This window comes from Gigantopelta aegis, chromosome 6, assembly GCF_016097555.1.
Source record: "Gigantopelta aegis isolate Gae_Host chromosome 6, Gae_host_genome, whole genome shotgun sequence".
NCBI classification, from domain to species: Eukaryota; Metazoa; Mollusca; class Gastropoda; order Neomphalida; family Peltospiridae; genus Gigantopelta; species Gigantopelta aegis.
The window spans coordinates 20,535,096-20,557,964 of NC_054704.1; the positions used below are offsets into that span (position 1 = coordinate 20,535,096).

General features: G+C 32.4%; 1 protein-coding gene across 3 annotated transcripts in view; it reads left to right on the forward strand.

Annotated features, from left to right (window-relative positions):
• LOC121374134 (transmembrane protein 131-like) overlaps nt 1–22,869 on the forward strand; it is a 66,354-nt gene that overhangs the window by 14,312 nt on the left and 29,173 nt on the right. For all 3 annotated transcript variants that reach the window (XM_041501086.1, XM_041501088.1, XM_041501087.1), the window contains exons 4-24: nt 7,487–7,555; nt 8,513–8,636; nt 9,190–9,303; nt 9,705–9,827; nt 10,285–10,365; nt 11,372–11,522; nt 12,192–12,310; nt 13,111–13,219; nt 13,945–14,050; nt 15,320–15,470; nt 15,818–15,988; nt 16,460–16,570; nt 17,275–17,397; nt 17,709–17,813; nt 18,355–18,441; nt 19,528–19,680; nt 20,189–20,264; nt 20,621–20,738; nt 21,577–21,712; nt 22,100–22,209; nt 22,638–22,716. In XM_041501086.1, coding sequence (XP_041357020.1) covers nt 7,487–7,555; nt 8,513–8,636; nt 9,190–9,303; nt 9,705–9,827; nt 10,285–10,365; nt 11,372–11,522; nt 12,192–12,310; nt 13,111–13,219; nt 13,945–14,050; nt 15,320–15,470; nt 15,818–15,988; nt 16,460–16,570; nt 17,275–17,397; nt 17,709–17,813; nt 18,355–18,441; nt 19,528–19,680; nt 20,189–20,264; nt 20,621–20,738; nt 21,577–21,712; nt 22,100–22,209; nt 22,638–22,716 — 2,416 coding nt within the window. The remainder of the gene's footprint in view (nt 1–7,486; nt 7,556–8,512; nt 8,637–9,189; nt 9,304–9,704; nt 9,828–10,284; nt 10,366–11,371; nt 11,523–12,191; nt 12,311–13,110; nt 13,220–13,944; nt 14,051–15,319; nt 15,471–15,817; nt 15,989–16,459; nt 16,571–17,274; nt 17,398–17,708; nt 17,814–18,354; nt 18,442–19,527; nt 19,681–20,188; nt 20,265–20,620; nt 20,739–21,576; nt 21,713–22,099; nt 22,210–22,637; nt 22,717–22,869) is intronic.

The following is a 22,869-nucleotide window of genomic DNA, read 5'->3' on the forward strand; positions in this document are numbered from 1 at the left end:
CATACCAATGTATCTCATAATTTTACCACTATTGAAATAAACAGACAGAGTGAGCTTTTACGTTCTGAATTAACATAATCACTTCTCTTAACACTACTTAGCACAATATTTAGCCAGTCCTTTGCATAAATATGACATGTTTTTAATGTATAATGTTTCCTCCAGATTTAAAATGGGACACAGTGCTTGACTTTGAAGGTAGTACATAAGTATTAAAGAACAGGGCACATTGGTACAAGGGCTGGATTATTTTTTTTAATTGTAATTTTTGGCTGATTTAATAATCATGAGATATTACTGCAAATACATAGGTTAACAAAAATAACAAAAGAAGAAAACCCCACCAAAAAAACCCCTCTCCCCAACTAACAATTAAGACTTACAATATAAAAAAAGACAATGAAAATGCTGTTATTGTTATTTTGTCATCCACATAAATATTATAAACATGTTCAGTGTTAATTTTGCTGCCGTTATACTTAGTACTATTTACTCTGATTGACATTGCGAAAAAACTGAATGTTATCCTTTGATAAATCTCAGAAAATTAAATCATAATGTCAAATAGGTCATGGAAATGATGTTAGAAACTGCTTTTGTTGTTTGTACTCTACACTATATGATTTTTACTAAATTTGTGACTATTATACATCGATAAATTCACCAAAAATGGCAAACAATTCTTACATAAACATTTAAAATTATTTTATACAACAAAAGTTAATAAAAATCCAAAATAAATACTAATTCTCATTTATATCTTTATTTAATATTAGTAGTATACTTATATATATGAAAACAAAACCTAAATATTGTTTAAAAGTTTAAGGCAAACAGATTTAAGGTTCCGAAAGCACAACACATATTTAATTGATTTTTAATTGCTCATCAAGCAGTTGGTCCATGTAGATTATAATTATATATATATCTTGTTCATGTCTCATTTGTAATTCTGCTTGTAGGTTTATTTTTCTGTTGGTGAAGTGATATGTTATCACTACAATAAATATTCTTTCTAGAAAACAGAATGCATTTACACTATTCATATGTTGGAATCGTATACCAGTACATAAAGTCTCTTAATGTCTCATGTTTTAAATAGATTAATTTGATGGTTTGCATTGCGAACAATCATCACCATCCTAGTTAAATTTAAAGGGGCATTTACTACTGAAACTGAATATGTAAGACTGGAGTGACTTGGACTTGCTGTTGTGTGAAAAGCAAACCTATATTTCAAGTTCTGACAAGCTTTATTTTAAGATTATTCTTAATGTTTTTTAACATTAAAACTTATTTTTCTGAAAGCCGCCAAGTCATGGTCTGATTTGGTTGTCAGCCCTTGGTAGGACAATTATTTTCTTCCAGATAAAAAAAACAAAAAAACATCGGCTATTAGCCCACCATAAGTTATATTCAGTTGCAAAATAAAAAACCCCAGTAATACAGTGTATATATTTTAGGCAGCATTTAATATATAGTGTCCCTTGATCGACCCAGTCCCAAAACTGCTTATGGTAATAAACCAAATACAGTGCTTAAAATATAAATAGCGTGGCCATATTCTGTTATGTTGCTTATTAAATGTGTGTAGATGTGTACAAATGCTGGGCAGTTATCCAATTGAAAACAGCTACCCGAAGTAGTGACCTATTGTTGAGTCTGCTTTTGTCCATACAAACCTTTTTTGCATGCTCATATATACCACAAAGGTTTCAACCATGTCTGTCCCGGGTTCTGTATCTGGATAGCCAGAAGCCCATCCCAGGACAGATTTTTTGCAGTGCATTTTTAAAGAACATATCATATTTCATTTTATGTTTGTACTTTACCATTTGGTGTACAAGTCTCACAAATAAATGTATCTGACCTGATTCACCTGACTGCACAAAAAGATCACAGTGCTACAGTACTTTGTGTGTGGCTGCTTCTGCTACAGCTCTGTGTACTCAGTGTGTATTGATTAAAAGTATCGACTCCATCTTGCCTGGACTCGCTCAGACTATGGTGGGCTGAGTTTTGTGTTTGCCATAGTGATGTATTTTAGTCCCCTATGAGTCCAACTGAAGTGTTTCATATCCGTTATTCTGTCCATCTGTCCCATACATAGTTTTCCAGATTGATTTTTTTCACAATGCCTTGAGATGTTGAGCTGAAATTTTGTTTGTAGCTTTATCATGTACTGTTACAGATCATGTTTGATTTTTGAACTTAGAGATATGAAAATATGTTTTTCAGACTTTTTTCGGCAGTGCCTCAAAATATTGAGCTTAAATTTTGTGACCTGAGTTTGACTTTTGTAGTGATATACCCATTTTTCACAGAGTTGTGGCCTTTGAACTTAGGAGATATGAAAATGTGTTGGGCCTGGTATAGGGGGCACGTTAAAACTCTTACTGATACCATTTTAATTGCATTAATATCTTGCAATATTTTATCTCATGGAAACTCTTACTAACACCATTTTAATTGCATTAACATCTTGCAGGATTTCATCTTGTGGAAATTTAACTTCCAAACATACTGGAATTTAATTTCCAAGAATTTCGGCATTATGTATGATCCATTAATAAATTCCTTGATATAATTTGTTTACTATCTTTGTCATTTAAAAAATCTTTCTTTTTAGATTGCCTTTAAGTGCCCACAAGCACATGACATGAATATATCGTTTATTGCAAATAGTTTCAAACACATAAAACATGATTTTGTTTTGGTGAGATGGGAAGGGGACATCCACATGGGTGTTTAGTATGATCCGTCTATCCATCTGGTGGTTAGTAACCTATTTTGCCATCTAGTTGAAATTTTGAAACGAGTCATAACAAAGTCAGTTACAACTGAGAAATGGCATGTAATCTACTAATTGGTTATGCTGACTACACCTTATTTCGAGGACTGCTATCAGACTGACTTGGTTAAAAATAGACAGGACCACTGCTTTTCATTGTTTATTGTAAGGGCAAACAGACAAATACTTATGTTGAATGCAATCTGAAAGTGCCAATAGTTGTCTTTTTTTATCATATATTTTAAAATATATAATGGTTTTTGTACGTTTTGTTTTCGATGTTTTTGTGGTAATAATAATAACAACACAGTGAAACCCCTCTAAACCTGACACCCTTGGGACCAAAACAAATGTCCGGTTTTAAGAGGAATCCGGTTTAGAGTGGTTAAGTTCTGTCCTAGTTTTTAAAAAGGGACTTTGTAAAATGTCCGGTATTGAGGGAATTCCGGTTTACAGAGGGTCCGATCTTGTGAGGTTTCACTGTAATTGTGAAGAGATTATTTTACAACTAAATACACATAACATTTGGGTTTCCTTTTCATAATCATTGGACCATACTACTTCAGTTAAGCTGTAATACAAGAAGGCCTGCCAGCATATTCAAGAAGTCAAAGGACAGTGTTTTTAATGCCTAAAGAAAAGTTTATTGTTATGTAACTTACATATTTGCCAGGATGCATGATTAATAATTTTGGTGACTCGTACTCAAGATGCATGAACATCCGTAATGAATTTCACTTGACAAAATTAAAATAAAAAAAATTCACAGTCTTTGGATATGTTCGTAGAATTACAGTAGTAAGGGGTCATTCACAATTGTCAATATTTTCATGAGTGTATAAAACATTTTACTGGGCCAGGGGAAAATGCCTGCATAAGTTTTAAGACAAACCATTTTTGTGAATTTTTTTTTTTTTTTTTTAATGATATAATAGCTAGCTTATCCAATGTAATCTAAATATTTGATATTTTTCAGATCACATACTTTAAGAATTTAATAACTTTGCAAATTGGATGTAAATTAATCAGGTCACGGTATTATGTTTATTGTCATTTCAGCAAAAGTACTATGGTGACACTCCATAATTGAAGTATGCATTCAAAGTCATGAAATAAAAACATTTCAATAGCAACTACACTGAAAGCTGTCCAGCTTTCAGAAGGAAAAAAACCCTCAACATTATGTAATAGTTTATTTTATGTAAGGACGTTATACCATTCAAAATACACTTTGTGACATATTCTTATTTCATTTGAATATCAAGTTACAGCTAACTGGAATCTAAATTGCGTATACAGTTCACACGTATTAAGCTTGAGATTATATGATAAAGAGATTATTACCCTTGCAGTGTTTCTGCCAGAAAGAAATTTTTAGGTATGGCGCTATGGAATTGAATGCAACCACAAAGAAAATGGGTTACATTTAGGGTTAGGCTTAAGAAAATCATACAATAATGATAAGAGTCATTAATTTTGTAAAAATGTTAACTTAAAAAAATTAAAATTTGGATATGGCGCCATACCCATTTTACCCTCTGGCAGAAACCCTGCCTTGTGTGTTTTGGTATCGTCAGTATTATACATATTAAGAATAAAAATAATGTATTATGCTTGCCATATATGATATTGACGATACCGAAACACACACTGTTAATAACCTCTATGTATGCTTTTATAGTGTGGAGGGGGCATGGGGTAAGTACCAAAAAAAGAGAAGAATATGTATACAATTGTGACAGAATTGATAAATTTGAATTTTCTCTGAGTGCATTGTTAATTGTATCAGTTTACCCGATCTGAACTTAACCATTAACTTGAAAAATTATCGGCTTTTATCTAAACAGAATACTTGTTGCTACTGAGCCATGACACTAGATGTTACCATTGATGTGGAACTATTATACAGTGAAACCCCACAAGACTAGATGCTTGTGAAACCAGAATTATCTATTTAAAAAACCCCAAATGTTTTTCATTGTCCCATGATTTACGCATCTTTTCACACTAAAGTTTACTTTTCTAAACCGGAAACCTCTTTCCAACACATCAGGCTCATATTTGAGTTGACCCTCCCTTTAAAATGAATACTGAACAAATAATTCAGTTCCAAACTCTTTATTTAGTGCAAATTGTACCTCTAAAAACCAGACTATCCAAGTGTTATCAAGATGGCGCCACTATTAGACTAATTGTTGCATTTATTGTCACTTCGTCACAATCCTTGGCTTTTGAAAAACCATGGCAAGTGAAAAATTGCATACCTCAAAACACTTAGGGGAGTGAAAAATCGCACTCATTAAAATGCTAAGGCAAGTGAAAACAAAGGATTATTAATTTATGAAGTAATTGGTGCATGTAAATGTAGAGACATATGTTGCAAAAATGAACCAATAAACCAATAATGTTTTCTTCTAATTTTATGTTATTTGGTTCAGTAATAACAGTAAGACCTTGATAATCCGAACTCTAGTAGTCCGGAAACCCCACCTTACGGACACTCGACATAAAAAACAAACTCTCCACTATAAGAATGTGTTTGTTAATCCGGTTATTTAGCTTCCGGAACCGGACGACCATTTGTAAAACAATTTGTAAAAAATAAAGACATATTGCTTCAGTTGACCAGATGCAATTTCTTCCAACTGATCATTTAACTAGTAAAAAAATTTGTAACTTGCTACGAGTTAGTTCAACATGGCCAGTAAGCAGTAGTATCCACTTAAGACTACCATGGTCAGTAAACATCAAAAGACCAAAGATTAGGTCTCACACCTCCGAGTATCTTTAATTGTTGGTTCTTTGTTCAGTAGTTTTCCTTCAACGTAGGAATGACATTGTTCACTGATTTAGCATACCGTTTTGTTAACATGTTCATTGCCTTTATAAAATTGTCATTGGTAAAACGTAACTGTATATTTGTAACTTTTTTTGTAAACGAGACCTAGGCCTATTCCTACTTGCCTATTGTCATTTATTTTTCATCTTTTATTATACCGTCAACTTTTGAATTGTCTTTGTCTAAATTTCATTTCTTTTTAAAAAAAAGTAGAAAGTGCCATGCTTGCCATTTTCAGGACCTCACGCAAGCTTTGTAGGCTAACTGAAAGATAAGCACCAGTTATATGTTAAAATCGCTACTGTTTTCATCACATTTTTTGTTCTGGTATTATTAAAGGGGTCTTTCTTTCAGCTACATAAGATAAATAGTGGCAATCAATGTACAAAATTATTTTACGTGCGCTATTTGTGTAACGTGCGTTATTTTTCACACTCGCGCGATCACACTCACACACCTTAAAAGACAAGGTCTGTCGCCATCTTTGGCCGGGTTACCTGATTGCGAACAAAGCTAGTGAAATATGCACATACTCGGGTTAGCCAGCAGATGTTTAATCTGTTACATATGACTGAGTATGGTTTGCATTTAAAGAACAATTGGCAGCTTTGATATCCTTCACAATATTTATGGTTTGCTTCAAGGATCGACGAAACAATAGTGAATATGATCCACTGTCTTCCTATAGTTTAAAGGGGCGCGACGTAGCCCCATGGTAAAGCGTTCACTTGTTGCGCGGTTGGTTTAGGATCGATCCCCGTCGGTGGACCCATTGGCTATTTCTCGTTCCAGCCACTGCTCCACAACTGGTGTAGCAAAGGCCGTGGTATGTACTGCCCTTTTTGTGGGATGGTGCATATAAAAGATCCCTTGCTGCTAATCAAAAAGAGTAGCCCATGAAGTGGCGACAGCGGGTTTCCTCACTCAATATCTGTGTGGTCCTTAATCAAATGCCTGTTGAGTGCGTCATTAAATAAAACATTTCCTTCTTCCTTCCTATAGTTTAAATTTGATTTTGTTTTAAACCCATTTATTTAGCAAAATAAAGTGTAGCCAAAAGCAATGTTGTCTTTGCAGTGTTGAAAAGATGACGGTAACATTTCATTGCCATATCGATTTTCAACATGGAATGTCCAGCTAAATGTGATTATATTGAACTATCACTTGATGATGTTAAAATATTTAAGTCAAATGTTCTTTATTGGATTATTTGTTGAATACATCTTTAAATACATATATAAGGCCAAATATTAATAGGACACCAGCAGAAACAAACTACAGAGCTTTTGTATCAATGCAAAGCCCTGAAAACCCGACACCTCTGAAACCGGGCAAAATATTTGGTCCCATAGATGTCTGTTTTAGGGAGTTTCACTATGTTATACATGTACATATAGCTCTGCAGCTTGAAGATTTAGAACGATCGTTTCATTCACGCGTCGTTACGCAAATCTAATTTAGCGTAACCTGTTTTCCGTTCACGCATTAAATTTAGGACATTATTTACATGGACATTATGGGGTAGGCAAAAAGAAAATGGGTTACCTAAATTTATTTTTGCATAACCAATAAATGGTTTTCGCAAATATTCAATTCTCAGATACCAATTGAACTAAATATTCCCATAAGTTATGTTTGCTGCATTAGATTAGATGTTTGTATGTTAGATTGAAAAAAATACATGTATCAATGAGTTATGTTGATCTGTCCACAAAAGATTATGGTTTGTATCAAATAAAAAATAAAAGAAAGAGATTGGTTTCTTTGTCTAGTTCAGTAAATTTTGCTATTCACACAAGTTGCACTGAGTCTCGTATTTGAATTTCATGTGTCTTAAATGTTTCTTTAAATTTCAGAATACAAGATGACAAAATTTTTTCCAGTAGTCTTAGATTGGATCCGTCCATGCTGGATTTTCAAGAACAGTGAGTACATAAAGTTTCCGTGTTTTATTTATTTTATTTTTTAAAAATTGTTTATTATTCCCAGAAACATATTAGGTGATGTCAGGGTTGGGGAGCCCTGAATCACCACCTTCCATGTGTTTTCTTCTTTTACATTAACCATATGAGTTAAAACAAATGTATTATATTAAAAAAAAAATTCATATAGACATTTTACAAGACAAACACATTCATTATTACACACCATCCAATATTGCAATTAGCTCCTTCCACCCATGCATAAAAGTACTGTATACACATAGAATAAAGTTAAAATGTTGATTAGGAATACTTTGCTATATAACATTAATTTCCTAGAATTTCTATGTGAAAGTAATTTGGTAAATATAGTTTAAAATCCCAAATATTTAGAAATGTTTTTTCTTACATGGAGTCCAATCATCAAATGATAGGTGTAGTTAAAGATTGCAAAGGTAATTTTTTCATAGCCCACCCTTAGTTTATTTCTTGATTTACGTACAAAAGATTCAGAATAAATGGTTAAATAGAAATGATATTAATAATATTTGTTTTGACAACCATTATAAAAAATTATTATCGGTGTGTTTGATGTTTTATTGTGTTTCATTGAATGAAGATGAACAGGATGTTTGATGTTTATTGTGTTCAATGAATAAAACTCGGCAGGACTGTCAATCAATAAATAAAGCGAGAGTAACAATGAAAGACATTAATGATTTATACAGTTTAACATATCAATCATCAAATTGCATTTCGAGAGCAACATATTTGCAGAATCTTTATTTTGTCACATTTTGTTTATCTAAGAACAACTTGGATAAACATTTTCAAATAAAATTAATTTAAAAAAAAAGAAAAAAGGTCAGTTTTCTTTATTTAATGTACATGTATCTGCTTAGAGTAAACATATTTATAAAAAAATAAATGTATAATATTATTGCTCTTGTTGTTTTTCAGGCCTGTGGGGATGCCACGAATTGAGAGGGTTATAGTTCAAAATAATGATCCAAAAAATAATTTACATTTGCTGTCCATATCGGGGAGCACAGTTCATTTTCATTGCTCATTTTTTCAAGATAAAGTAAGTAAAAGATAAGCATTCTGTTTATTTGGGATATTGGTGTCCACTTAGATGTAGATGAGATTAAAGGTTAACAAGTACAGTTAATGTTATTTTAGATTTATAAATAAGCACTTCATGTAGGATATAATATTATTGGAAATATCATTGATAGATCTCTCCCACCCACAGTTTTAGAATTGATAGCACTTTTATTATTATTAATATACTGGCTACTAAAAGAAACACAAATCAAGATTATTTTTTAATTTGTAATTAGATTATGTTTACATGAATACACATGTTCAGTTCATCAGTTGATAAATGATATATCTACCTGTACTTTTCCTGAATCTCTTCTTAAAATACAAAATACAATAGTATGGCTGAAAATTTTATTCACATTTCTTTTGGTGTTCGGTATATCAACCACCTTTTTTCACCTTCTAATTTCTTTTATAAAATACAAAAATACTGTTTAATTTAAAAAAAATTTTTTTTAATCAGTAGACTTATTTCATGTGTCTACAAACTTACAAACTATTTCGTCATTCTTTTTTTAAATTCATTTTAGATTGTACCCCCTGGAGGGAACACTACATTTGATGTGGTATTTCTAGCCCGCCAAGTAGGAAATGTGGAAAATACTCTATATATTCACACTTCCATAGGGTCAATAAAATATCAGGTAATCATTTATAGAACAGTTTATAGAACTGTGCATTATGTTTTAAGCTTTTGTCTTTCTGGGCATACTTTTAAGCAATTTTTATGTTATTTTTTTATATTATATAAATATTGTATTGATATTAAAATTCTTGCAGTAAAACCAAATCAGTATAGACCCCTTCAAATTTTACAACAGAAACATACAGTTAAGAAGGCTAAATTGTTTGTTCATCACACAGGTGAAAAACCCAAAAAACATTAAAAAAATTAATTCATTCTGAGCTATTTGTAGATGTAAAATGAATGGGTAAAGTGGAAATTTACTATAGTATACATGTATGTGAGCATTACTATATATGATTGTAATGATGTATGTTATGGCATTTTGTTTCTATCCTGAATTATATGTATATTTTGCAGGTTTTTGGGGTTGGTATTCCAAACCCTTACCGGTTGCGACCCTACTTAGGAGCAAGGGTACCTCTCAACAGTAGTTTTTCATCATTGATACAAATGCATAATCCTCATAATGCCAAGTTGCAGGTGAGCCTGTGTTTTAAGAAACATAGATCTATACCTTCTTGTTACACTTAAACAATTACTATTTAGTGAAATTATTTGCAGTTAACAATATTAAATTTTATTTCCCAAGAAAAAACAAACATATTTGAACTATCAATTTAAGCATTAATTAACACAGTAAAATTCTTTTGCTAGCTTTAATTGTCACTCAGATTGTAGTTATAAAGTTAACAAATGCTTTAAATCATCTGATGTTTAAAAACAAAACAAAAATTGGTACTGGGTTTGTTAGACTGAACAAATATTATTACTATAAAATTTAAATGCGTATTACTTAATAAATACTTGCAAATATTTTTAATAAATGTTAACATTTATTTAGCTTTCTACACATTATGTTAATGAACATCTTTGTAAATTTTGAAATATGTGATGAAGTTTCACATATTATATTAAGGAGTTAATATTTTATTTACAGCTTTTGGAAATGTTTTCAAGTGAGGGTGATTTACACCTGGAGCTGCCCTCAGGGGATAAGGAAGGCTCTCGTGAATTATGGGTAAGTTTGGCGTTTTCACATGGACAAGTCTAATATCTTTGTCATTGATAACCTGGGTAATTTTTGGGGGTGCACTATATTCAACCATTTTACTAAATGTTATATAATTTATAATGGAGGGGGGGGGGGAGACGGACGTAGCCCAATGATAAATCACCTGCACGATGCGCAGTCAGTTTAGGATCGATCCCTGTCGGTGGGCCCATTGGGCTATTTCTCGTTCCAGCTAGTGCTCCACGACTGGTATATCAAAAGCCATGGTATATACTACCTTGTCTGTGGGATGATGCATATAAAAGATCCCTTGCTGCTAATCGAAAAGAGTGGCAACAGCGGGTTTCCTCTCTCAATATCTGTGTGGTCCTTAACCATATGTCTGTCGCCATATAACCGTAAATAAAATGTGTTGAGTGCGTCATTAAATAAAATATTTCCTTCCTTTATAATAGGTACCTAGCTTAAATTTTAATGGCATTGAAATTGAGAACAAATTTTACTTATTACAAACAATCATCAGAAAGTAGGCAGCACCAAAAATATTTTAAAACTTAAAAGTCCATCCAGTTTATTAGTCCCATACCAATCCAACTTTAGGCTTTTGTCTCCATCTGTTTGCCTATGAAATTAGCTGAAGTTTTCCGAATGTAAAAAAAAAGACAGAGTTACTTCCCTTATGTTATTTTGGCGAAACTGGATAGAATTTGTTTTATGGTTACAAAAGTGTCATTTAACAGGAGAATGTCTCCCGCACAGGGTACCGGGAGATTTGATCAAATACCGTGAGACTCGCGCAGAATCCGGGAGGGTTGACAGGTCTCATATCATATAGAGTTACAGATCCTGTTTGACCGTAATAGGAATTGGTTTATTTTTGACAGTTTGACAAAGAAGATAAATTTGTTGTGATCCCGGTGAGGGACATGTATTGCTTTTATTTAGGAGTACTCTCAGAATGCATGTCTACTTTGTCTTTGATTAATCTAACAATGATTATTATTTTTTCCAGGAGTTGCAGCCTTTTGAAACCAAATCTGTAATGCGTGCTAATTTTATTGGGAGGGTTGAAAACAACCATACAGCCTTTATTAGGATCAAAACAGACAAGGAGAAAAACACTGAGACTCTAATCCTGCCTGTAGAAATAGAGGTTACATCAGGTCAGTAAGATTTTTATATTTATACACAGCTTAAGTAAGTTAAAGTAGGTGTACAGTTCATTGAACAAAGTAAATAATAATGCAGTGGACGAGCACTCGACTGGTGTGCAATGGGTCACAGGATTAATAGCCCTCCATGAACTTTTAAACCCATCACGCTGGTACATCAAAGGCTGTCAGAAGCTGCATATAAAAGATCCCTTGCTGCTTTATCAGTATCCCGTCTCTCTCTCTCTCTCTCTCTCTCTCTCTCTCTCTCTCTCTCTCTCTCTCTCTCTCTCTCTCTCTCTCTCTCTCTCTCTCTCTCTCTCTATCTCTATTTTTCTCTCTCTCTCTCTGTCTCCTCCCTCTCTCCCTTTCTGTCTCTCTATCAATGTTGAAATAACCATATAGTAGTTTAAAATAGTTTGAGGCATCATTAAACAAATATTCCTCCCTTTCTCTGTCTCTCTCAATGTTGAAATAACCATATAGTAGTTTAAAATAGTCTGAGGCATCATTAAACAAATATTCCTTTGCATCATATTATTACAATGAGCATGCACATTGGTTATTTAAAAAAAAAAAAAAATAGTATCACATTGATTCTTCTATATGTTGTTAGATTCTGTTAGGGGTGTCATTTATATTGCTTTTACATTTGCGAAATGGTGTTTAAATGTGTTTCAGAACCTGGCATCTATTCCCCAATAGAATTGATAGATTTTGGCATTTTGAGAACTTTAGATGCACCCAAAACAGTGAAACTGAACTTGATAAACACAGGATCATCTGCTATTCATATTACAGTAAGTTCTGTGTATTGCTGTGCTAGATTGTGTTAGATTTTGCTGAAGATTTTTATGAGGTGATCACAAAAAGCAGAATTTAAGTACTGATATATGGTTTAATAAAATAATGTTTTCCTGTTTGGTTTGCAACGTATTATGTGAATTAATAGAATGACATTTTGCATCTGGCCTTCTGGGCATCTAATCTCATCAACATTTGGTAACGTTCATATATGACCATATTTCCACGTCTGCTTTGGTCCCATTGTTTACAGACATTGTTCTAATATATGTTGGTACTATTTTGTAATACAATTGCAAAATTTTATTTAGTTTAAGTATGGCTAAGCTGGGTTAATATTCAGTTAAAGTTTCTCCAACTACCTTTAACTCTTGAATTGTTTAATGGGTTGCTTTCATATTTGGCATGGCTGTCAAGTGACTTTACTTCACCTGCATACCCTACGATATGAATAAGATCACAGGACAAGTTTGGTTGAAGTTTGTCTTAATGCATTTAACTCTCAATTATTTAATGGTTTTTGTATTTGGCATGATAGTTCACCAAGTCATAGAGAATGAATGCAACTTGTTGTTAAGATCAAGGTCATTTAAAAGTTAATATTCAGTTTGTTTTTAAGACTTAAATCTTTTTTACAATATAAGTACAGAACATAACCTCTCTAAACCAGATACCTCTTAAATTGTATGTTTGGTTTAGAGGGGTTTCACTGTATTCCAAGATGTAAACTTGTTGTACTGTGAATATTTTATATTGACACTGGATATGTTGAAAGCATGTTTTTATTTTCCAACAGAGCATTAGTGTTTCACCAAGCAACAAGGCTATAAGTATAGATTTTCGACCTCTGAAACTTCAGCCTGATCCAAATAGACACACCACAGTAGCTCACATAACATTCAATGGTAAGAATATTAAACTATTAAAATAATTTTGGAAAGCAATAACTTTTTACTAAGTTTACCATTAAGCCAAGTGTATTTTCAGGCTTGTCTGACCTAATTTAATCCAACAAATAAAGGAAGCCAAACCTACATTTGTGAAATGTGCAAGGAAATAAACTGCAATATTGTTGAACCATTCAACAATGCTTTAAGTGTTCAGGAAGTAAAACAAATTGAAATATGACAAATACAAATATTAAATTTGTAGTATATTAAAATGAGTATAAAGTTAAAACAATTCACTTATGCTTATAAAATGAAAAGTGAAACTAAAGCTTTGATTTTATTTCCTAATGCCATATTAAATATGAGATGAGTCATGAAATTTGCAGGGAATTTGGGATAATATGAATACTCTACTGTTTTTTAAAGATGCATTATCACTTCTAACAGTATAATATTTGTCACATCTACAGTGTTAATAAAAGTTGTGTGATTTTTCCATAAATGGATATTGTCATTTGTCTATAAGCAACTGACAAGTCTTTCACTATTGTTAACTGTTTTATTACTTATAACTGCTGTAGGAATTGTATTAATGAGGATAATGTTTGCTCAAATAGATTAGCAACAAGACAAGCTCAGAAATATTCTTAGATGTGAATTCCACTGCTTTGAATTTTTAAATATGAAATGTTTATTTGTAGAAATTATAGCTTGGGATAATTGATGTTATTTCCTTGCAGCTGTCAAAGCTTTGCATTCAAAACAGTGGACAGGAAAGATCATAATAAAGACCAAGAACAGTTCTCAGAAATTGGTGCTACCTTATCGAGCAGATGTGTTGCATGGGTTTGTACATAATTATTATTAGTTGATTTTTTTGTAGTGATAACAGGACTAGAAATTAATGATGGCGCTGATAGCAGTTGCTGTAGTTGCAATATGAAATGCCGTCGGTCAGGGCTTGACTGATGGCATTTTGTGTCTGATATATAAAAATTATTACCGTCAATTAAAGGGACTTTTTTTGGTTTTTATATATGATGCAAACATTACTAGTTTAAATTGCAATAGGCATCTGTGAGCATTTTTCCTATGGCGGGTGGGATGTAGCTCAGTGGTAGAGTGCTCGCCTGATGCGCGATCGATCTAGGATTGATTCCTGTCGGTGGGCCCATTGGTCTATTTCTAGTTCCAGCCAGTGCTTCACAACTGGCGTGGTATGTACTATCCTGTCTGTGGGATGGTGCATATAAAAGATCCCTTGCTGCTAATCGAAAGAGTAGCCCATGAAGTGGCGACAGCGGTTTTTCTCTCTCAATATCTGTGGTCCTTATTCATATGTCCGATGCCACATAACCGTAAATAAAATGTGTTGAGTGTGTTGTTAAATAAAACATTTCCTTCCTTCCTTTTCCTGTGGCAAAAACATTCCAAAGTTCAAGCCCTGCCTGTGATAATCTTGTTCAAATTGTGTTATACCCAATATTGATGCTGGAGGTTGTACAGGTCTGCTCTGAATGATTAATAACAGGGGTAACATGGCTTACCACTACAGTAGTAAAAGGATTGTAGAAATTGTGAGTAGTATATGTGCATGTGGAAAAAAAAGAGATGATAATGAGTTTTAAAAACAAGGATTGTCAAAAATATCCTGAACCTAAAACTAGATTTTTATTCTTTTTGAAGTTTTCATTGTGATGGTTCTCGGACCCACAGTTTTATTTTTCATCATTGCTGCATGACATCAAAGTCAAACAGTCTGCTCTCCAGGATCCAAATTGACATAACTTTTTAACATTTGTTCTTATTCTTCTTCAAAGAATTTTTAAAGATTGTTTTTTTATTTGTATAATAAAAAAAAATTCCATTGGTCTCAAAAGATCTAAAAATGCTTAAAATGCAATTATTCTAAGAGGCTGATAATTTGCAGTAAGCAGTCACATAAATATTTGTTTCATGCAAAACAATTTTGAGAAAGTGATAATAACACTTGATTAAACAATGGACTGAGGTGTCAACAAATATTACATACCTCCTTGTTAAACAATATCTTTTATATAAATAATAAATTAGTTTATGTACTTAAAATGTATTCTGTTTACTTTGTTTTATTAGGTCACTGGTGTACAACGTGAACACTACATTCTTCTTCAGTGCTAAGAAATTGAGAAATGTTACTCGAGAGCTCTCCATGACAAATACTTTCAACTTTTCCATTGTTATTTACAATGTCACACTTCCACCTGGTATCGGTCAATATTTTTCTGTAAGTACATGGAAATTATTCATTAATATTATTAACTTTATATATTAAATGGTTTGAGACATTTTTCATGTATTGAATTTGAAAACATTCCTTCCTTCCCAGTTATTGCACATGCATTTGGGAAATTATAGCAATTTCATTGTTTGTTTGGATGTTCAGACAAGTTTATCGAATTATGTGGAAATAAAATAATTGAGAGATGATATAAAGTGTTCATGAAAAGGGAATATTATTGAAGTTCTCTTCAATGAATAAAGGTTAATTGTATGCATTCAAGAAATTTAATATAATTATTTTAATAATTGTGGTATTAAGGTGAAGCTAACATAGTTTATTATGTATTGCAGATTCTAAATTTCTCTCAACCTGTGATACTCCTACCCCAGCAGACGGCCACCCCGTTTCTGTTGCGCTTCCATCCCAATGCAACTCAGCTTCACTTTACAACAACACTCACCATACACACAAATGCATCCAAGTTCGAGATCCAGATCATAGTCTACAATGGGCTTTTCAAGGTAAACTTTATCAGTAATTATGATGATTTTTCTTTGATTTTGACAAGGATGTTTTTATACGTTCTAGATTTGTTCTTTATGTATGATATCTGCTTAAGACCTCACTAAAAGCCATTTTATGTTCATAATTAATTAACCATTTTGACATATGATTCCTGTTTTGGGTTTAAAATCAAAACAAATTTACAAGTATGTTCATGTTAGGATATATTTTACATAAATATGACGATGACTGCATCAGTTGCATATGACCATTTTTTATTCATTAAGTGTGAAAGAAAAATTCTGTGTTTCCGTGGAAAAAGGGCTCAGACCCTACCTAAATTTCACTGGCATTTCCTGTTTTAGGCCTTGGTGATGGTTTTGTTATTGCAGATTAGATTTCTACTGTCAGAGATGATTTGATCAGCCATTCAGTTTTAATGTTAAAAGCAAACTGAACATACCTCTCTTTTTTTCTTTTTTCTTTAGGTGATTCATCATCGCCCTGAGAAATTCAAAGGACAGCTAGATTTTGGAACAATGGGAGTAGGAGAAACAAGAAGCATGATATTTACACTGCGGAACGATAACCCAGTGGATGTAAGCAAAAGTGTTTTGTTTTTAATGGTCATAAGTACATGTACTGCTTTCAACATTCAGTAGTTCTTATTCAGTTTCAGAACTAATTTTATCAATAATTAATTCCTAAAATACATTTGTTTCTGTTCATTCTCCACAATGATGTCATCTTTTATCCCATTCTGACAGCACCTTTCTATCAACTTACTGTTCAGATGTGTCTTTCTTGGCCATTTATGCAGTGAGTATTCTAGGTTTATAATGACCATAAGCAGATTTGATGGTCCTCAGCATGAGAAATCACACGTGGTCTGTCTGGCCAAGGCACCAGTTTGTGTCCTAAGGTCATAAATTGTTCGTCAGCTACAAGTGGTGGTATATTATCTTTTAGTGTGTTTTCCATTGTGTTAGTATACTTTGCATAGGGTGTCAATGGTTATGTGTAAAAAAAATGTCATGTGACAGATGGCATGTATAAAACCACTTTTGACTAAAATGTTATGAATATTTGACAGAATGGTACATTCTTTCTGGTAGAGATATGTTTCAATAAAAACATTGCCATTACAGAATTAAAAAATAAAGATGACTTTACATCACATATAATTTATATTATATATTAAGAATGTTAAGTTTATATTTTGGTTCAGTATATTTTCACTTATTTATTTGTCTTTGTATCTGTTTATCACAATGGCATCCATTTCTACCCTTTTGTATTATAGATTTTTGTAGGTGAATACAGTTCCAACATAAACAGAACCACTATAGAAATACTGGGTATAGAGAAAGGAAATGGCACAACACTGACTAGGATTCATAATATATCAGAAATTGATTTGGATCCAGTAAGTCATTTAACAAGTTAATAAACAATATAAGCATGTAAAAAAAAAAAAAAAAAAAAATAACAAAATGTTACATTTTTTTAATGAAAAGGTAAAGATTAATAAAAATGTTTCTTTCAGAAAACTAAAGCTAAGTACACGGTGGTGATTTGAAAGAGATTTTTATAAATAATCTGCCTATTCTCATCAAAGTTCATTAATTTGTATGGGAGTAATCATTATCAAAATCATAATCATCCATTAAATTACATGAATGAAAAAAAATCATAGTTTATGGACAAGCATTTTATAATAATTATTTTTGTTTCCAGCTAATCATTAAACCGTACCACTATGCAGTGTTCAGTGTCAATGTTATGGCCCCAAACGAGGAAGGGGCATATGCAGCAGAAGTTTTAATAGTTACTCAGTTTCAGGTAATATATAAATATATTTGTACATGTACATATACATATAATTTACAGGCTTGAAAATATTCCACTACATTGTAAAAGGGAAATAATTTTAAAAAAATTGAAAGTAACAAAACTGTTTTCTTGTGCATTTTACTTAATTTTGTGTTAAGAAATAAAGAACAGTAAACACTGACCATTTTATCTTCAGCCAGATTGTATCTGTTGATGCATTAAGTAAGGGAAATAACTGTAAAATATGAACAAATTCTCAGAAAAAATTGATTTAGCTATTCAGTTGAGAAAATTTTGCATTATTAATTTTTTATGTGTGGAAGTATAAAATTAAATATGATTTGTTTTTGTTTTTTTAATTTTAATGGAATTAAAAAACAAAACGATTTCCATTGAACTGAAACAAAATCAAAGCCAAATAAATTTATTAACACAGGTTTACATTCCTAAAATAAAATGAATGTAGATGTAATAATAGAAAACATTCGAGTGGTTTCAGTTATTCTATGCCCTACGACCCTACTCCATTATTATTATTTATTTTTTTCAGGATATTTTTATCCCAGTTACCTTACGAACTGCTGAGGGTAGTCTTCATGCCATTCCAGAAAAGTTTGTTTTTGAGAAAGTTTATCCAGTGAGTATTTTGTTTCCTAGTTGATTTCAATTGACTTATTCCTGTGTATTTTTTCACAGGTAAGGATAATTCCTGTAGCACATCACTGAATAATTCAAATCTGTAAATACTCTATTGTTACAAATGCTTGGATTGGTCCAGATAATATTATGCGACTTAGAAACTGACATTCATAACTGAATAAACATAAGTTTTGCACTATTTTTAGCAGTGCTTAAAAAAATAAGTAGATTGTTTCATCTGTTTTTGTTTTTATTGATGAATTGGGGTCGAAATTTAGTTGAGTGTTCGCATCGCAGGATCGAACCACCTCGGTGTATCCATTTAACTCATTGTTTTTTTTCTCGTTCCAACCAGTGCACCACAGCTGGTCAAAGGCTGCGGTATGTGCTTTCCTGTCTTTGGGAAAATGCATATAAAAGATCCCTTGCTGCATTAGGAAAAATGTAGTGGGTTTCCTCTGATGACTACGTGTCATAATTATCAAATGTCTGACATCCAATAGCCAATGATTAATTAATCAATGTGCTCTAGTAGTATTGTTAAACAAAACAAACAAACAAACTTGACTGATGAATCATTAAATATTAACGTTTATTGAACAAATGTGCAGACATTTTTTTCAAATATTGTCGTAAGAATTCTGTGGTTCATACTTGCATGAACATCAAAAATTATCACTTCCCTTTTTTATAATTCCAATTATTTAATGGCGCACTCGACACATTTTATTTACTGTTATATGGTGTCAGACATATGGTTAAGGACCACACAGATATTGAGAGAGGAAACCCGCTGTCGCCACTTCATGGGCTACTCTTTTCAATTAGCAGCAAGAGATCTTTTATATGCACCATCCCACAGGCAGGATAGTACATACCATGGCCTTTGATATATCAGTCGTGGTGCACTGGCTGGAACGAGAAACAGCCCAATGGGCCCACCGACGGGGATAAATCCCAGACCGACCGTGCATTGAGGGAACGCTTTACCACTGGTCTTCGTTGCACCCCAAATGTGTATGGATAAATAATTTGTTTCTAAAGATCAGTTACTCAGTATTCATATATCTGGTTTTATTTGCAGGGGAAAATTCCATTTAAAGTACTGCAGATCCATAGTACGTTTGAGGACATGATGGAGGTCACACAGGTGACCTTTCAGCCAGCGGATACTAGGTTCCACTTCGTACCTCAAAACGACAACATTGTTCTGCTGAAACCTCATGAGCATAATGTGGTAAGTGTCGAAATGTGGTACTTCTTTGGACTGGAAACAAAATACACAGTAGAGAATTCTTGCTATTGGTTGGCTATTGATATTTATACCAGACCATTGCCAGGGTGGTTGTGTATATACATTGAGTGAATGGCCATTTAAGTATACATGCAAAAAGAAAACGCTTAAGTTTACTTGTTTTTGTCTGATTTTGTTAGCAATATTTTTCACCAGTAAAGTCAAGACACTAAATGTCTTTTTAGCTAAAATTTGGACCACTTGGTTTTATACATAGAGAAAATGCTGCATTATTAAGTTATCCATATATGTGATGAACTAACAATGGGTTTAACAATTGAATAAAATGATATGTTTATAATTAGGAATTCAAGTTGGTTTTTTCAAATTGTTTTCTACCTTTATGACTAAAGCTGATTTGTATTTTAATTTTACAAATCTGATTTTATGTAGTGCAATATACAAAATCTGGCAGAAAATGTACTAATACACTTACTATTTTTTATTTTAGGTTGGAAAAATTTATTTTGATCCCAAGAAAGAATGCAATGAAGAATGTTATGTAGGGTTACCAACATACACACCAGGTAAGTTTCATTTTGCTTTAACAGTATGACTATTAATATTCTCAGCCTAACAGTAAGTAAATTTCAGTAGTAATCATTGCTCAGTGAATCAGCATTTAAAAATAATTTTTATTTCCACATTTACTGCTGATATATTAATGTTAATTAATGTATTAAGACAACACCAGCAATTTTACCTCATCATTTTATTCAGTATTTAATTGAGTAGAATCCTAACACTGAGAGTGTTAACACAGGTCATGTTAAAGTACTGTATTGATTGGTAGTACGAGAACAACTGGTAGTACGAGAACAACTGGTAGTACGAGAACAACTGTTGTGTCCTGAAACTTAGTTTGACTGTTTTCTTGTATCAGCTGGTCACCAGTGGCTTCTTGGGCTGTCGCTGGACAAAGAGGTGGCCGACACAGATCAGTATCTTTACACCCGATTACAGCAGAAGTGGGAATCCTTACAAAAATCAGAACAAAGCATGTAAGTCATCTGTGCATGTCTGATTTGTAGTTTGATTCTTAGCTACAAACATTTGTGGTATCACTGTACCTGATGAACAAATGTTAAATTTGTACGATTCAAAGCCAAAACCTGTCTGTGTTGTTATATATATATATAAATGTATTAAAGCTACTTGTCCTAGTTATTCAGCAATGTAGCATATTTTCAGCTAATAATAGCTTTTTTTACTATTAAACATTACTAACAAATATTTTGTTTAAATGATCAATTTTGGCAAATCTATGTGGTTTTGGTCATCCTGGTCTAAAGTCACTTTTGGTCATGGTGGTATAAATTTCGTGTTCTTTGTGCAATCAATGAATTTAAGAAAGAAATTAAAATATAATACATGTATACATTAATATATTAATATAATATGAATTTATGATTCTACTTTTTTGTTCTTCAAATTTATATACCCACCAAAATGTGTGGGTTGTTTTTTTAGCAAAGCCACAAAAATTTAAGCCCAAGAAAATAAAGAATTTCACAGTAGTTCAAAACGAATTTTATGTGAAACAAAAAATTGTAGGAAACTAGGATCAATAGCTTTAATACTGACCAGTGTTTGTTTGACAAAGTGTTAAAGTTATTATAACAACTTTTACCAGTCAAAAGAGGAAGGTAATCATACTACTGTCTGTTTCAAAAGGGTCCAGTTGACAGTTAAAGCTAAAAATTATTTTCCTTCATTTTTGGATTGTCATGCAGAATACATACTATTTTCAGGTACTCTAAACAAGTGACAAAGAAAATAGTAGGCTTATTGTTATTTCCTGTAAGACATGCACTTGATCTGTTGTTTGTTATTTTACAGAGCCAATGTGACCATAGAGTTAGACACAAACCATGTGCGGGGTTTTTTATTCTCGGCACAGGCACATCTGCACTGGCCATCACTGGTCCGTAGGTGCAAGATCAAGTTTCCTTTGACACAGATAGGGAATACATCTGTAAGTATCGGAATAGAAAATCGATTTAGCTGGTTTTTGTTGCTTAATTGTGCATTTTGTTAATAGCATTATGAAATATCTGGAAATATCAATGAAATAACAATGTTGCCTTTGACTAGCAATTATAATTGCATAAAATTGTTATTGTGTAATCTCAGAGTAATTACTAACACTTTAAACAAGCTAAATTTGAAATGTGTTAAAATGAAAATGGATTAATATAGGATATTAGTGTTCCCATGTTATATTTAATTTCCGAAGACAAAAATAACAGTTTTCTCTGCTTTTATTTATTGACTGCATATTCATTTATGCAAACAGTCTACTATTTCATTTCATCAAAAAAAACAAAAAAACCTACTTAAACTATTATATTTATTTTTTCAGTATTCTGATTTTATTGTGGAAAATCCGGGAGATGTGCCTGTGCTGATTCAGATTCTGCCACTTTCCCTGTATCCTAATCCACACACCATTATTGATCTTCTCAGTCAGAGGTACCTTTAACTCTTTAATACATTCAAACTAAAAGTTATTATATTTATGCCAATTCATAGTGCTTGGTATATTCTTCATAGCTGTTGGTGCAACTAAGTACAAGTGTTCTAGGTTTAGAAAACCCCCACCTAATTAGCTTTGATTACCTGGTAGTCCAGATTGTTATTTCTACTTAATGCAGGTTGTTTTTGATAATGGCTTCTTGAATGTTTTTAATGTAATTAAAAAATTGTTTTGAAATTACTTACAGTATTCTTAACTTTATTCTCTGGTTGATTTTATGTTTTTAAAAATAAGCTTAATGTGTGCTGTTTTGTTTTACTTGATATAAGGTTTAATGTGCTTGTCTTCATTATAGGCTTTGGGGAGAATGGTTAAATTTAATTTATATACATGTAACTTATAGTTTGTTGCATATATTTTATAGATTGTCAACAGATCTTACAGATTTCATTGAAACAGAGGATCTAGAAACTTTTACCTTACAAGATCTTGAAGAATTCAATGTAAGTCTGTTTGCATGGTTTTTATGGTGTGTGTTCATTTGATAAAATCTTGAAATATTTTTATGCAGGTCATTTACTTAAATCAGGGGTGGGATGTAGCCTAGTGATAAAGCGCTCGCCTGATGAGTGGTCGGTCTAACATCGATAAGGCTA